Source organism: Gouania willdenowi, chromosome 24 (genome assembly GCF_900634775.1).
Source record: "Gouania willdenowi chromosome 24, fGouWil2.1, whole genome shotgun sequence".
Taxonomy (NCBI): domain Eukaryota; kingdom Metazoa; phylum Chordata; class Actinopteri; order Blenniiformes; family Gobiesocidae; genus Gouania; species Gouania willdenowi.
In genome coordinates this window covers 23419045-23432510 of record NC_041066.1, presented here as the reverse complement: position 1 = coordinate 23432510, position 13466 = coordinate 23419045, and the positions used below count along the sequence as shown (strand labels likewise).

At 36.0% G+C, this 13466-nt stretch overlaps 1 protein-coding gene across 5 annotated transcripts in view; it reads left to right on the top strand.

The window, feature by feature from the left end:
* The window catches only part of utrn (utrophin), a 217543-nt gene that overhangs the window by 176277 nt on the left and 27800 nt on the right, over positions 1-13466 (top strand). For all 5 annotated transcript variants that reach the window (XM_028439117.1, XM_028439116.1, XM_028439118.1 and 2 more), the window contains 3 exons: positions 2072-2238; positions 4992-5103; positions 6320-6456. In XM_028439117.1, coding sequence (XP_028294918.1) covers positions 2072-2238; positions 4992-5103; positions 6320-6456 — 416 coding nt within the window. The remainder of the gene's footprint in view (positions 1-2071; positions 2239-4991; positions 5104-6319; positions 6457-13466) is intronic.

The window sequence follows — 13466 nt, the reverse complement described above, 5'->3', positions numbered from 1 at the left end:
AAAATCCCGAGTCCGAGACAAGACCGAGTAAAAATGCTTCAGAGTCCGAGACGAGACCAAGACCTTTAAAATTTGGTCTCGAGACCAAGACCGGTCTTGACCACCACAACACTAAACACAGGTGTGAATGAAACTTCTTCTGGAGTCGTGCAGACACTTGTAATAAGTTCCTCATCCTCAGATCGTCATTACATCGTTCACCTTTCATTATGACCTTCGTCTGCACACAATCATTTCATCACCCTCTCCTCCTCCTCCTCCTCCTTCCTGCCATCTAATGGCAGAATTATGGCACTTATGGATTAATTAGTGTCGAGCTGAAAGGACGACTAGCTCCATGGATTGATGCTTTAATGAAGGAGAATGACAGTGAAGGAGGTCGTATTTATGATGGAGCAGCTCATTTATCACACAGCGTTAGAGGAGATGGGCTGAGTGACTGTAGCTGCACTGGGAGAGTAAAGGTGGACCAGATCAGGAGAGTAAAGGTGGACTAGGGTACTGGGAGAGTAAAGATGGACTAGGGTACTGGGAGAGTAAAGGTGGACTAGGGTACTGGGAGAGTAAAGATGGACGAGGGTACTGGGAGAGTAAAGGTGGACTAGGGTACTGGGAGAGTTAAGGTGGACTAGGGTACTGGGAGAGTTAAGGTGGACCATTTTGTTCATCTTTAACTTTTTGAACTTTCTGGTTTTTACCTTACTGTTTAATCCTTTATGTTTAAACCCGACTGTGAATTTTAAAGTCAGTTATTATGCAATTCTGCTTTTTGCATATTTTCATTTTATTTCTAATTCAATGATTCTAAGACAAATTTTTCTCTCTGGGTTTGTTCACCATAAGCTTGAGGAAAGGATCAGGAGTTCTTTTTATTATTCTCTCGTACGTAAACCGCCCTTTCCTGTATTTTGTTGCCCTTTTTTGTGTTTGAGTTGATGGAAAGGTTGCCTTTGATTTATTTAGCAGCAACATCAAAGACTTCCCTGATTAACGTGATGTAATAAAAGTATAATTCAAGCTCAGAAAATGAAAAAGGAAAAACTGGTTATTTTACAGCTTTTACTTTACATTTTCCTTTGATTTTTTGATTCTCATGCGTCTGAATTTCCTCCTTGAGGATCAATAAATGACATCCTATAATTCTGTTCCAGTTCCTGTTTAAATAGATCTGCTCCAGGCTTTTTCTTTGGTTGTTCCTTTCTAACAGAAATTAGTTTTTTTTTTGTCAATAACGACACAAATATCCACCTTAAAAAATTAGAGCAAAACTATTGTTCCTGTTTTGAATTCAAAACAGATTAGTATTACTATTACTATTACTATTTTGAAATATCTATCACTCACGCTAATATTAATATTAGATCAAATTTCAATGATATAATAATATCATAGCATAAACACATTAAAAAAAGTAGTTTTTCAGTGTAAATTATGGTCTTCCATACACTGTTTATGGTCCACACCAGTGTTAATTTGATTTAGTTTTTGTTTTTTGACTAAAATCCAACTTAGTTTTCATCAAAATGTAGTCATCACTGTCGTTTTAGTAAATGGCATTATTATTTTAGCTATCTAAAGCTGTTAGATATAGTCTATCTATACTAAAAATATAAGAGTTTACAAATTTTTTTAAAGGCAAACTGTGACGAACGTTTTTAGTCAACACAATGAACACTGGTCCACGCACACTTCCTTTTCTGGCCTGTGGGGGCAGCAGCGTGCCTCTGCTGCTTCTCATCTGCGAGGAGAAGAAAAACGACAACGGAGGGTAGATAGAGTCGGCATGTCAGAATCTGACGGAAAAAAACAAACAACGCAGACACGTCGACATCTATTATGTTTATATCTACACTTAAAAAAATGTAGTTAACAAAAACTATGACGAAAATGTTTAGTAAAGGAAAAACGACAACAGAGGGTAGATAGAGTCGGCATGTGGGAATCTGAAAGGAAAAACTTTTAAATATTGTTCATTATTGTCACATGTCTTTGTCTTTTTACAAGCATTTCTTGTCACATTGACCGAATGTCCTTTAACAATTGTCTTTCATCCGTTTTTTTGTGTGTTCAGGTCACAAACAGGGTGGAGCTAGAGCCGCGGCAGTTTGTGGAATGGATGCGTTTGGAGCCCCAGTCGATGGTTTGGCTTCCAGTCTTACACCGGGTGGCTGCGGCAGAGACGGCAAAACATCAGGCCAAGTGCAACATCTGTAAAGAGTGTCCTATTGTGGGCTTCAGGTAATCTTTAGATCATCTCTGATCATCAGCATTTGTTAAAACATTCAGTACGAGCACAGATATTCCCCTGAATCAGAAACATTCCTCCAAGACGTGGTCGAGTCTTGTTTTGTTCTGCGTAATTCTTTCTCCTGCGGTCGACTACAAAGGGCAGATCTTCTCTGGAGGGCAGACATTTCTCTAAATGTCAACAGCTGATATTCCACAAACTAAATACCAACAACCTGGGGTTGGCACAGTTTGGACAGATGAAAATCCAACACTCGGACACACAAACAAATACCACACGGCGCCGTTTAGAGTTTGAAAAGGGACGAAAACTTGGGAAAGAAGTCAAACAATCAACAAAGAAACGGGAAAACCTTAAGAAAACCTCAAGAAAACCTTAAGAAAACCTTTAGAAAACCTTTGCCAGATCAATGTATGTTTTGAACATGTGATTTTCCATTAAAAAAAATGATATTAAAATTTTAAAATTGAAAACTTAAGATTGAAATTCAAGGCATTTTTCTATAAACGGGTCAAAGAAGAAACAAACAAAACTTTTAAAAAAACAGTTGATTTTTATGATCTGTTTCTGAAAAAAAACCAAAACAAACAAATGCCAATTACTTCATATTGTGCAACAGGAAGGAAGTTGGCGCTTTCAAAGTAAGAGCACGTTTGAAGACGGAAAATTCATTTAAAAAAAAAAAAAAAAAAAGACGGAAAATTCAGTGACCAAAACATACACTGACCTATGACTCGTATCAACTAGACTCATCCTAAAATGTACCCATTAAATCTGCCAGCTTCAATTTATAATTTATTTATTTATTAATTTTGCATGGAGTGCTACATGGGTTTATTGTAGGGATGTAACGATTAATCGTAAGGCAGTTAAAAATCGATTCATAGTACTTTTTTTAAACAGCAGAGAGCGCTATCTATATTTATTCCTTTCTCTTTTCTAGCAGTATACGCGGCGGGCAGAATCTGCTACCACTTGTAATCGGAGGGTTGCCGGTTCAAGCCTCACCTGGGCCATCACTGTGGGATGTTGAGCAAGTCCCTTAACCCTGAACTGCTCCCCAGGCGCCGCAAAATGGCTGCCCACTGCTCCTCAGGGATGGGTTAAATGCAGAGGACAAATTCCATTGATGTACTAACATTACATGGCCAATTAAAGGCGAAAGCCCTCGATTTAATCTTTACCCCTTTAGCACCGAAAGAATATCTGTAATGTTATGTGAATATCTATAAAAGTCACGTTTTTCTATTAGCTCTGTCTGCTAGCCCATAGCATCTCTTCTTCACTGCAAGAATTTCTGCATGCCAACCGACCACTGGGTTACCAGCGCCCTCTGCTGGTCCAAACAAATATCTGACGTAAATCAATGCAATGGCATTTTTTTTTTTTTTTTAAAGTCCAATTGTTAAGGCACAAAATACATTTTCAGTTGCACTTTAAAAAAGAAAAAGAACTATTATTCAGTTTTGCATTGTTTACTATAGAACCAGAATTTAAATTAATAGGCTTCTTCTTCATTTGTATTATTCCTTTATTTATTCATTCAAGATTTATTTTTAGTTAAATTGCATTGTTTTGAATAGTTTATCAAGGGATTCTTTTGACAATGAAAAACAAAAGGAAAATAGCACAGTATTTTCTAGTTTTTTTCCCAAAAAAAATAAAGGAATATTTTTCAGTCATCATTTGTCTACAGTCTCATTTTGTAAAATAAATCATGAGAGAATCGTATCGTGAACCCAGTATTGTGAATCGAATCGTATCGGGAGTTGAGTGAATCGTTACATCCCTAATTTATTGTGTCAGAAAGTTGCTTGAAAAAATGTTGCTCTTCAGTTTGAGGATCCATCTTTCAAAGGGACTGTTGTTAAAAATCCTTTATTCCATTAGGTCTATTTAATCATAAAAAACATGTTTCAGCCTAACACGTCTTCATCAGGGCAGTGATTAATTAACATGTAATTATGCCAGAATAATGCAGAAATAATATTGCAATGACAGCAACACAATTAAAATACAAAATAATATTTTGATAGCGTTTTGAGAAGAATATTGTCATAATTTGCGCTATATGAAAAAGTTGAATTGAATTGAAACAGGCAAAGTGAGGCAGGGTGGCAGCGTTGTCTCGTTCAGATTCCAGCAGAAAGAGAAACATGTTGAGACATGATGGAGCACACGTTTCCAAACATCTGTCAGTGATGGATGAGACGCTGCAACAGTGGGAAGAAGAAGAAATGCTGAGCTGGCATTCTGTGCTTCTTCTTAGACAGGACACCAACGGTGGTCCTGTCTCCACGACACACACACACACACACACACACATACACACACACACACACACGCACACACACACACACACACACACACACACACACACACACACACACACACACACACACACACACACACACACACACACACACACACACACACACACAAACTGTCACATACATTCACATGACACTGGCTGACTTCTTATGGGGCTAAATCACCATGGTAACTTAGGCTGTACACCTAACCTGGTCTGGACCAGAATATGAAGTGGATCAGATCTGAGCGAGTACTAAAGCTCCGCCTCCTGACCAATCATTTCAAAGAATTTGAGTCAAAAAACTCAAAATCCTTAAATTTTTCTCATATTCTTCTTCTTCCTCTTCCTCTTCCTCTTCCTCTTCCTCTTCCTCTTCCTCCTCCTCCTCTTCCTCTTCCTCTTCCTCCTCCTCCTTCTTCTTCTTCGTAGGTATCGCAGTCTGAAGCATTTCAACTACGACGTGTGTCAGAGCTGCTTCTTCTCGGGGCGAACAGCCAAAGGACACAAACTCAACTACCCCATGGTGGAGTACTGCACACCGGTAAGTACTCATATATGCTATACTCAAGTACAAGTAAGTCATACATAAAATACTAAAGTACGAGTAAATAAATAGCTCAATTAAATAGTACTCAAAGTAAAAGTTACTATTTACTTTCATCCACCATGTTTATTGTTGGTAATAAATCTTGCCACGGTTCCCTTACATACAGTAAACGTCTCATGTATAAACTTAAAAAGGAAGAGACACAATCTATCACAATTAGAACTTGATTTATTTTCCACAAAGGAAAATAAAATGTGAAAATGTACAATTATTTATATATATATATATATATATATATAAAAATTCTCAGGCTCTAAGTACAGATACTTTATTATTATTACATGTATCTCAAAAAATAGTCTAAAAACACACACGACCCATAACACACACAACAAATAATAAATAATAATAGAAATACACAAAAAAACTGCAAAAATGACAGAAAAACACACAAAAACAACAACAAAAATGGAGAAAGAAAAATACACAAAAGACTGCAAAAAAATGACTCCAAAAACACACGCATGACCCATAACATACCATAAAAACAAAATTACGCAAAATGTCTGCAAAGATCGACTGAAGAAGATACAAAAAAATAACAAAAATATGTTAGAATGACAGAAATACGCACATAATGACAACATGTACAAATACACACAACAACAAAAATGAGAAAAAAACACAGAACATAAAAAAAAAATGACTCCAAAAACACACACGACCCATAACGACATCAAAAATACACAAAATCAATGCAAAAAATGACAAAATAACAAAAAAAACCCCAAAAAAAAACAGAATGACAGAAAAACTGACATAACGACAACAAAAATACACAAACTATTTAGCACGGTCACACCATCAACAAGGTTTTCAATAACTGGAAAATCAATTTTTTGGCAAATATCAGCCGATAATATCGTCCATTTCTGGTTTTTGTTTTTCCGAGAAGGAATATTTTCCTCAGAGGAAGTTGTGTTGTTATTTTTGTGTGTTTTTTAGCAGTGGTTGTGAATCCTCAGGGATTTTCTCTCCCTCTCCTGTTGTTTCATGGCAGACGCTGCTTAACAAATACAACACCTATGCTAAGTGTCTCATTAGCAAACGCATTCTTCTTCCACACAAATGCTCGCACTGATTATGGAAATGAAGACATTGTCTAATCTTCAGCGAATGAAACGCACGTCTTGTTTTGTTTTTCTTTTAGACGACGTCGGGAGAAGACATGCGCGACTTCACCAAAGTGCTGAAGAACAAATTCCGCTCAAAGAAGTACTTCGCCAAGCATCCGCGCCTCGGCTACCTTCCCGTCCAGACGGTGTTGGAGGGAGACAACCTGGAGACGTGAGTATGGTTCTAAACAGTTTGATTGTCTGGAGTGTGAAAGGAGAAGAAGATGTGGATAGAACCTGATGCCCAGAAAAAAATAAATAAATAACCGAGACAGTTGCCAGGCTACTGCAACGCCAAGATAAAGAAGCCAATAACGCACACCTGGGAAAAGAGTAAACAAGAGCTTTATTTACACAATAAAATAATAAATAATTACAGAAAAAACAAAAGGATAACAGAAATACAACAAAATGACTCCAGAATCTTTCAGAATTACATAAAAATGCACAAAATGTCTCTGAAACCTTATAAAATTACATAAAAATACACTAAATGACTCCAAAAAAAGAAAAACACACAAAAGTATAACAAAAATACACAAAACAACAACGTAAATACCAAAAATGACTCTAAAAAAATTTTAATCAAAGAAAAACACACAAAATGACTCCAAAAATATATAATATTAAATAGACACAAAAACGACTCTAAAACCTTACAGAATTAGATAAAAATACACAAATGTATATAGTGTGAGTAGTACGTTAGTACGTTAGCGTGAGTTGTACGTTAGCGTGAGTAGTACGTTAGCGTGAGTAGTACGTTAGCGTGAGTTGTACGTTAGCGTGAGTAGTACGTTTTACGTGAGTAGTACGTTAGTGTGAGTAGTACGTTAGTGTGAGTAGTACGTTAGTGTGAGTAGTACGTTTTACGTGAGTAGTACGTTAGTGTGAGTAGTACGTTAGTGTGAGTAGTACGTTAGTGTGAGTAGTACGTTTTACGTGAGTAGTACGTTAGCGTGAGTAGTATGTTAGTGTGAGTAGTACGTTAGTGTGAGCAGTACGTTTGTACGTTAATGTGAGTAGTATGTTAGTGTGAATAGTATGTTAGTGTGAGTAGTACGTTAGCATGAGTAGTACGTTAGTGTGAGTAGTACGTTAGTGTGAGTAGTACGTTAGTGTGAGTAGTACGTTAGTATGAGTAGTATGTTAGTACGTTAATGTGAGTAGTACGTTAGCGTGAGTAGTACGTTAGTATGAGTAGTACGTTTTACGTGAGTAGTACGTTTTACGTGAGTAGTACGTTAGTGTGAGTAGTACGTTAGTGTGAGTAGTACGTTAGTGTGAGTAGTACGTTTTACGTGAGTAGTACGTTAGCGTGAGTAGTATGTTAGTGTGAGTAGTACGTTAGTGTGAGCAGTACGTTTGTACGTTAATGTGAGTAGTATGTTAGTGTGAATAGTATGTTAGCATGAGTAGTACGTTAGTGTGAGTAGTACGTTAGTGTGAGTAGTACGTTAGTATGAGTAGTATGTTAGTACGTTAATGTGAGTTGTATGTTAGTGTGAGTAGTACGTTAGTATGAGTAGTATGTTAATGTAGTACGTTAGTATGAGTAGTACGTTAGCGTGAGTAGTACATTAGTATGAGTAGTACGTTAGCGTGAGTAGTACGTTAGCGTGAGTAGTACGTTAGCGTGAGTAGTACGTTAGTACGTTAATGTGAGTAGTATGTTAGTATGAGTAGTACGTTAGCGTGAGTAGTACGTTAGCGTGAGTAGTACGTTAGCGTGAGTAGTACGTTAGTACGTTAATGTGAGTAGTATGTTCGTATGAGTAGTACGTTCGCGTGAATAGTACGTTAGTATGAATAGTACGTTAGTATGAGTAGTATGTTGGCGTGAGTAGTATGTTAGCGTGAGTAGTACGTTAGTACGTTAATGTGAGTAGTATGTTCGTATGAGTAGTACGTTAGCGTGAGTTGTACGTTAGCGTGAGTAGTACGTTAGCGTGAGTAGTACGTTAGCGTGAGTTGTACGTTAGCGTGAGTAGTACGTTAGCGTGAGTAGTACGTTAGCGTGAGTAGTACGTTAGCGTGAGTAGTACGTTAGTACGTTAATGTGAGTAGTATGTTCGTATGAGTAGTACGTTCACGTGAATAGTACGTTAGTATGAGTAGTACGTTAGTATGAGTAGTATGTTGGCGTGAGTAGTATGTTAGCGTGAGTAGTACGTTAGTGTGCGTAGTACGTTAGTATGAGTAGTACGTTAGTATGAGTAGTACGTTAGTATGAGTAGTATGTTAGTATGAGTAGTACGTTAGTGTGAGTAGTACGTTAGTATGAGTAGTACGTTAGTATGAGTAGTACGTTAGTATGAGTAGTATGTTAGTATGAGTAGTACGTTAGTGTGAGTAGTACGTTAGTATGAGTAGTACGTTAGTATGAGTAGTACGTTAGTATGAGTAGTATGTTAGTATGAGTAGTACGTTAGTGTGAGTAGTACGTTAGTATGACCAAAACGGCCTAAGGCTTGAAATTTAACTTATTTTCTAAGACACTCTTGAACATAAGAGAGACAGAAAAATAAATAAGTTAAAGCTTAAATTCATCCATTTGTCAGTTTCTTGGCTTCGTAATCCTTGAATCTGCTCTGTGTGGCCCGGGGGGGATTTGTGTTCTTGTTTTTGTACTTTAGCTATTTCAGCACAGATAAATAAACAAACCAACACGTACTTTCACATTTGTTTCTGTGGATTACATCACTTTGTTTTCTGGTGAAACTGTTTCCGTTGAAACCTGAAGCTTCAAATCTGAAAGTTTTAGCTTCTTTGCAAACTTTTACAAACACAGATTGAATTAAATTCATGCTTTATTCATTGCACAGTTTCCCTTGTTTTAAGTCGTACTTCCCACCCGTGGAGTCACGCTCTGACTTTGAGTTTTAATTCTACTTTTTGTTGAGTGTTTATTTACCTGACGTTCCCACTGCTCCGTAGATCGTCTGTCACAGGAAGTGACTGCGTCACATTTATGTCAACATTGTTTTCAGCCGTAAATCTCTCTTTCTCTGCCCTGTTATGTATAAGCCCCCCAGGCACACTCTTCCTCATCCTCATCATCATCATCATCAGTGTCTGTTCTACAGCCAGTTTCTACCCAGTGCACATTCTATTTAGGAATGTCTCAGCAACATCAAGTGTCTTTGTCTCTTACGTTTCAGACCAAACATAGGCAACGGGGGCCACATACGGCCTTTGGTTTCAATTTGTGTGGCCCCAAACATGAAAACACCAGCAAAACTACACACACATATGTATATATATATATATATACACAATATACAAAATAATAAATGAAAATGCATATAAATGACTCCAAAACCTTACAAAATTACATAAAAAATGTACAAACTTGCAGAAAAACACATAAAAGGATAATAAAATACACAAAACTGCAAAAAAAAACTCTCAATATACAAACCAACAACCAAAGTACACAGACTCCAAGAAAATAATGCAAAACTACACAAAATGATTCCAAAAACGGCTACAAAAGCAAACATAAAAATAACAATAGATACAATATACAAAATAATAAATGAAATGCACATAAATGACTCCAAAACCTTACAAAATTACATAAAAATACACAAAATAACTCCAAAAATATATACAAAATTGCAGAAAAACACATGAAAGGTTCATAGAAATACACAAAACTGAAAAAAAAAAAATCTAAATAAAATACAAACTGACAACCAAAAAACACAGACTCCAAGAAAACTGCAAAATTACAGAAAAACCGAAAAATTACTCCAAAAACAAACAAAAATAGAAGAGAATACACAAAATGACTTAAAGAAATACAGAAATATATCAAAAACAAAAACATGGATCGAAAAAACATAAATAATTACAAAAAACACACAAAAGGATAACAGAAATATACAAAACAATAACGTAAATACCAAAATGCCTCCAAGAAACAAAAATTTACAGAAATGTACACAAAGCGACTACCAAAGCAAACAGAAATATCAGAAAAGTGTACTAAACAAAAAAAAACAACAGAATAATATACAAATGAACTGAAACAAACAAAAATAAATGCACAAAACAAAAACCCATAAAATGAGAAAAAAAAATACATAAACGTACTTCAAATACACACATCACAACAGAAATACAGACAAAGCTCTTGTTTTGTCCTGTATTAATTGGCATTTATTCTAAATAATGGCACATTTTATGACTCCCGCTCTCTCAACAAAAATACTTCGAAAAAACTTACACAATTACAGGAAAATACACAAAATGACCAAATAAACAAATATAACAGAGAAATTTACAAAACAAGAACACATAAAATGAGAAAAACACATGTAATGACTCCAAAAACACACAAAACAACAAAAATACTGTATTAATAGTTATTTATTCTAAATAGTGACTGTGATTGGTTTAGTTTCCTCTTCAGTGCACATCCTGAGTCCCAAAACATTTGTTTTGTTAGACGTGAAGTGTCCGCTGCGATGGATTGCTCCACTTCCTCCCTCCCTCCCTCACCCCCTCCCTCACCTACTCCCCCCCTCCCCGTGAGAAATGGCTGCTGCTGCTGAGCTGCCTGTCTGATAAATATCTCTAAATGTTAGATTAATTGTGATGAAAAAAAGGCAGAGATCTTTTAAAAATATGGCAGAAGGGATGAAATGTTGACTTTAGAGATATTTAAATCAACCAACATTTACAGCAGGGATTTCTGGGGATTTTTTGTCAGTTTTTTTTTCATTCCATGTGTTTTTTTGGAGTCATTGTGTGTTTTTGTTATTTTCTTGTAATTTTGTGTATTTTTCTGTCATTTTCTGCATTTTTGTTATAAATTTGTGCATTTTTGGGCTCACTTTCTGGTATTTTTGTTGTTATTTTCTGTTTTCTCATCATTTTGTGTGGTTTTGTTAACAGTTTAAGTGTCTTTGAAGCTATTCTGTAATGTGTTGTGTTTTTGTGTGTTTTTAGAGTCATTGTGTGTGTTTTTGTTATTTTCTTAGTGTAATTTTGTGTCTTTCTGTCATTTTTGTTGCAAACTTGTGCGTTTTTCGGTCACTTTCTGGTATTTTTGTTGTTGTTTTCTGTGGTTTTGTTAACAGATGGCGTGTCTTTGGAGCTTTTCTGTAAAGTGTGTTTGTTTTGTGTGCTTTTGGAGTCATTTTGTTTTGTTTAAGTGGTTGTTGTGTGTCTTTTTTTGTCATTTTATGTTTTATTTTGTGTATTTTTGGAATTCATGTTTTGTGTATTTTGTACGGCTTCATATTCCTTGCAACTTCTTGAAGTACAATTTTTGGGGATTTGCTTTGGGGGCCACAAAAACTGAGGGCCACATGTGGCCCCCGAGCCGCCAGTTGCCCATGTCTGATTTATAGCAATAGTTTAGTTGAAATACGTATTTGTTTAGTTTTAGCCATTTTTATGACCCTTTTTATTTCTGCTTGTTTCAGTATTTCACTCCTCTAGCACAGTGGTTCTCCACCTTGGGGTCAAGACCCCATTTGGGTTCGTGAGACACTGGGAGGGGGTCGCCAGATGCCTTTAACAAACTATAAATATTTTCTGAACAATTTCAGCCCATTTTTGCTTATTTTTTTACCCTTTTTCTGCAACTGTACCATATTTTAATCTATTTTCATCACTTTTTCTTGCCATATTTTTGCTCCTTTTAATGCATTTTTGCTACATTTCTCCCATTTCTGCCATTTCTCCATCACATTTCAATGGATTTTCTGCGCATTTTTTCCACTTTCAAGACATTTTCAACACTTATAAACCCTTTCCACCACATTTCCACCCAATATCACTCATATGTTCACCCATTATTGTGACTTTTAACCTCTTTTCACCATATTTCAAGCTTATTTTGGCAAATTTAGCGACATTCACCATTTGTCATGCCCATTCTTTGCCAGTTTATACTAATTGTTCCTACTTTTTAAATGACATTACCCCTCCTCCCCCACAATATTGACACTTTGAACTTTTTTTTTTTTTTTATCACTTTATGTCCATTTTTGGCCACTCTAATTTGCAACTTTTAACCAATTTCTGTAGTTTTTTAAACCCCCATTTCATCACCTTTTCCACCATTCTTGGTCACTTTTAAGCCATTTTATTTCTGATTAAAATAAGGAGTTCCCTCTTTAAGACGACTATATACTGTACTATGAAGCCTGTCTTTGGCTGAACAGGTTGAGAACCACAGCGCTTGCGTAACGTGATATTGATTTTTTTTTTCTTTTTATACTGATTGATGTTATACTGTGTTTTATGCCAGCGCTGTACTCTAGTAGACAGTCAGGCTACGTTGGCCGTCGTAACAAAGGGAACTTCTAAGCAGCCAAGTACTGCAGCAGCGTTATTGAAAATTAGATTTCCCGCTGAATAATTGGCCTTCCTAATGCACTCACACGCTCACTCTCATCTCAGCAAATCTGACATAGTAGCTATTTTTTAACTCTTTTTCACTCCACATTAAGAGAAAAAAACACTAGGATCTTGGTTTTTATGTCATTGCAAAACTAAACGTTTGATTTACGTGCTCGTGCTGCAGATATCTGCAAGTTCTGTTCATTGTTAGCAACTAAAACAAACATGTAATCGATTTCAAATGTTAAAAATGACATATGAATACACAAAAAAGAAGAACGATACACAGAAAACATCTGAAATACACAAAAAATGCAAAATATGACGAGTAAAAATTCACAAAAATACAAACAAAAGAACAAAAATAAGGGGGAAAACAACAAAAGAAATACATAAAAATTACTCCAAAAAACGCAAAATGACACACACAAATACACTATCACAATATGACTCCAAAAAAACATATATTTTACATGAAAGATACACAAAAGGACAACAGAAATGCACAAAATGCCTCACAATGAGCAAGACAACAACAAACATACACAGAATTACAATAAAAACTCTTTTTTCTTTCCTGTATTAATGCACAGATCGCTCATTATTCTAATGCTGACATGAATGTTGATGATGTGGCCCTCTGCTCATCTGGCCCTGCTGTAATAATAGTTGCCTACCTCTTCTATTAACCTTATTTAGCATGTTTGGTAGGATTTTCCGACACAGGAATGGGTGAAACAATCAACCTTTCAGTAAAAAGCCGTAACTCTCCTAATAGATGAAACCAGCTGAAAGTTCACTAAGACTGAAGCTGCTTTTTTCTCA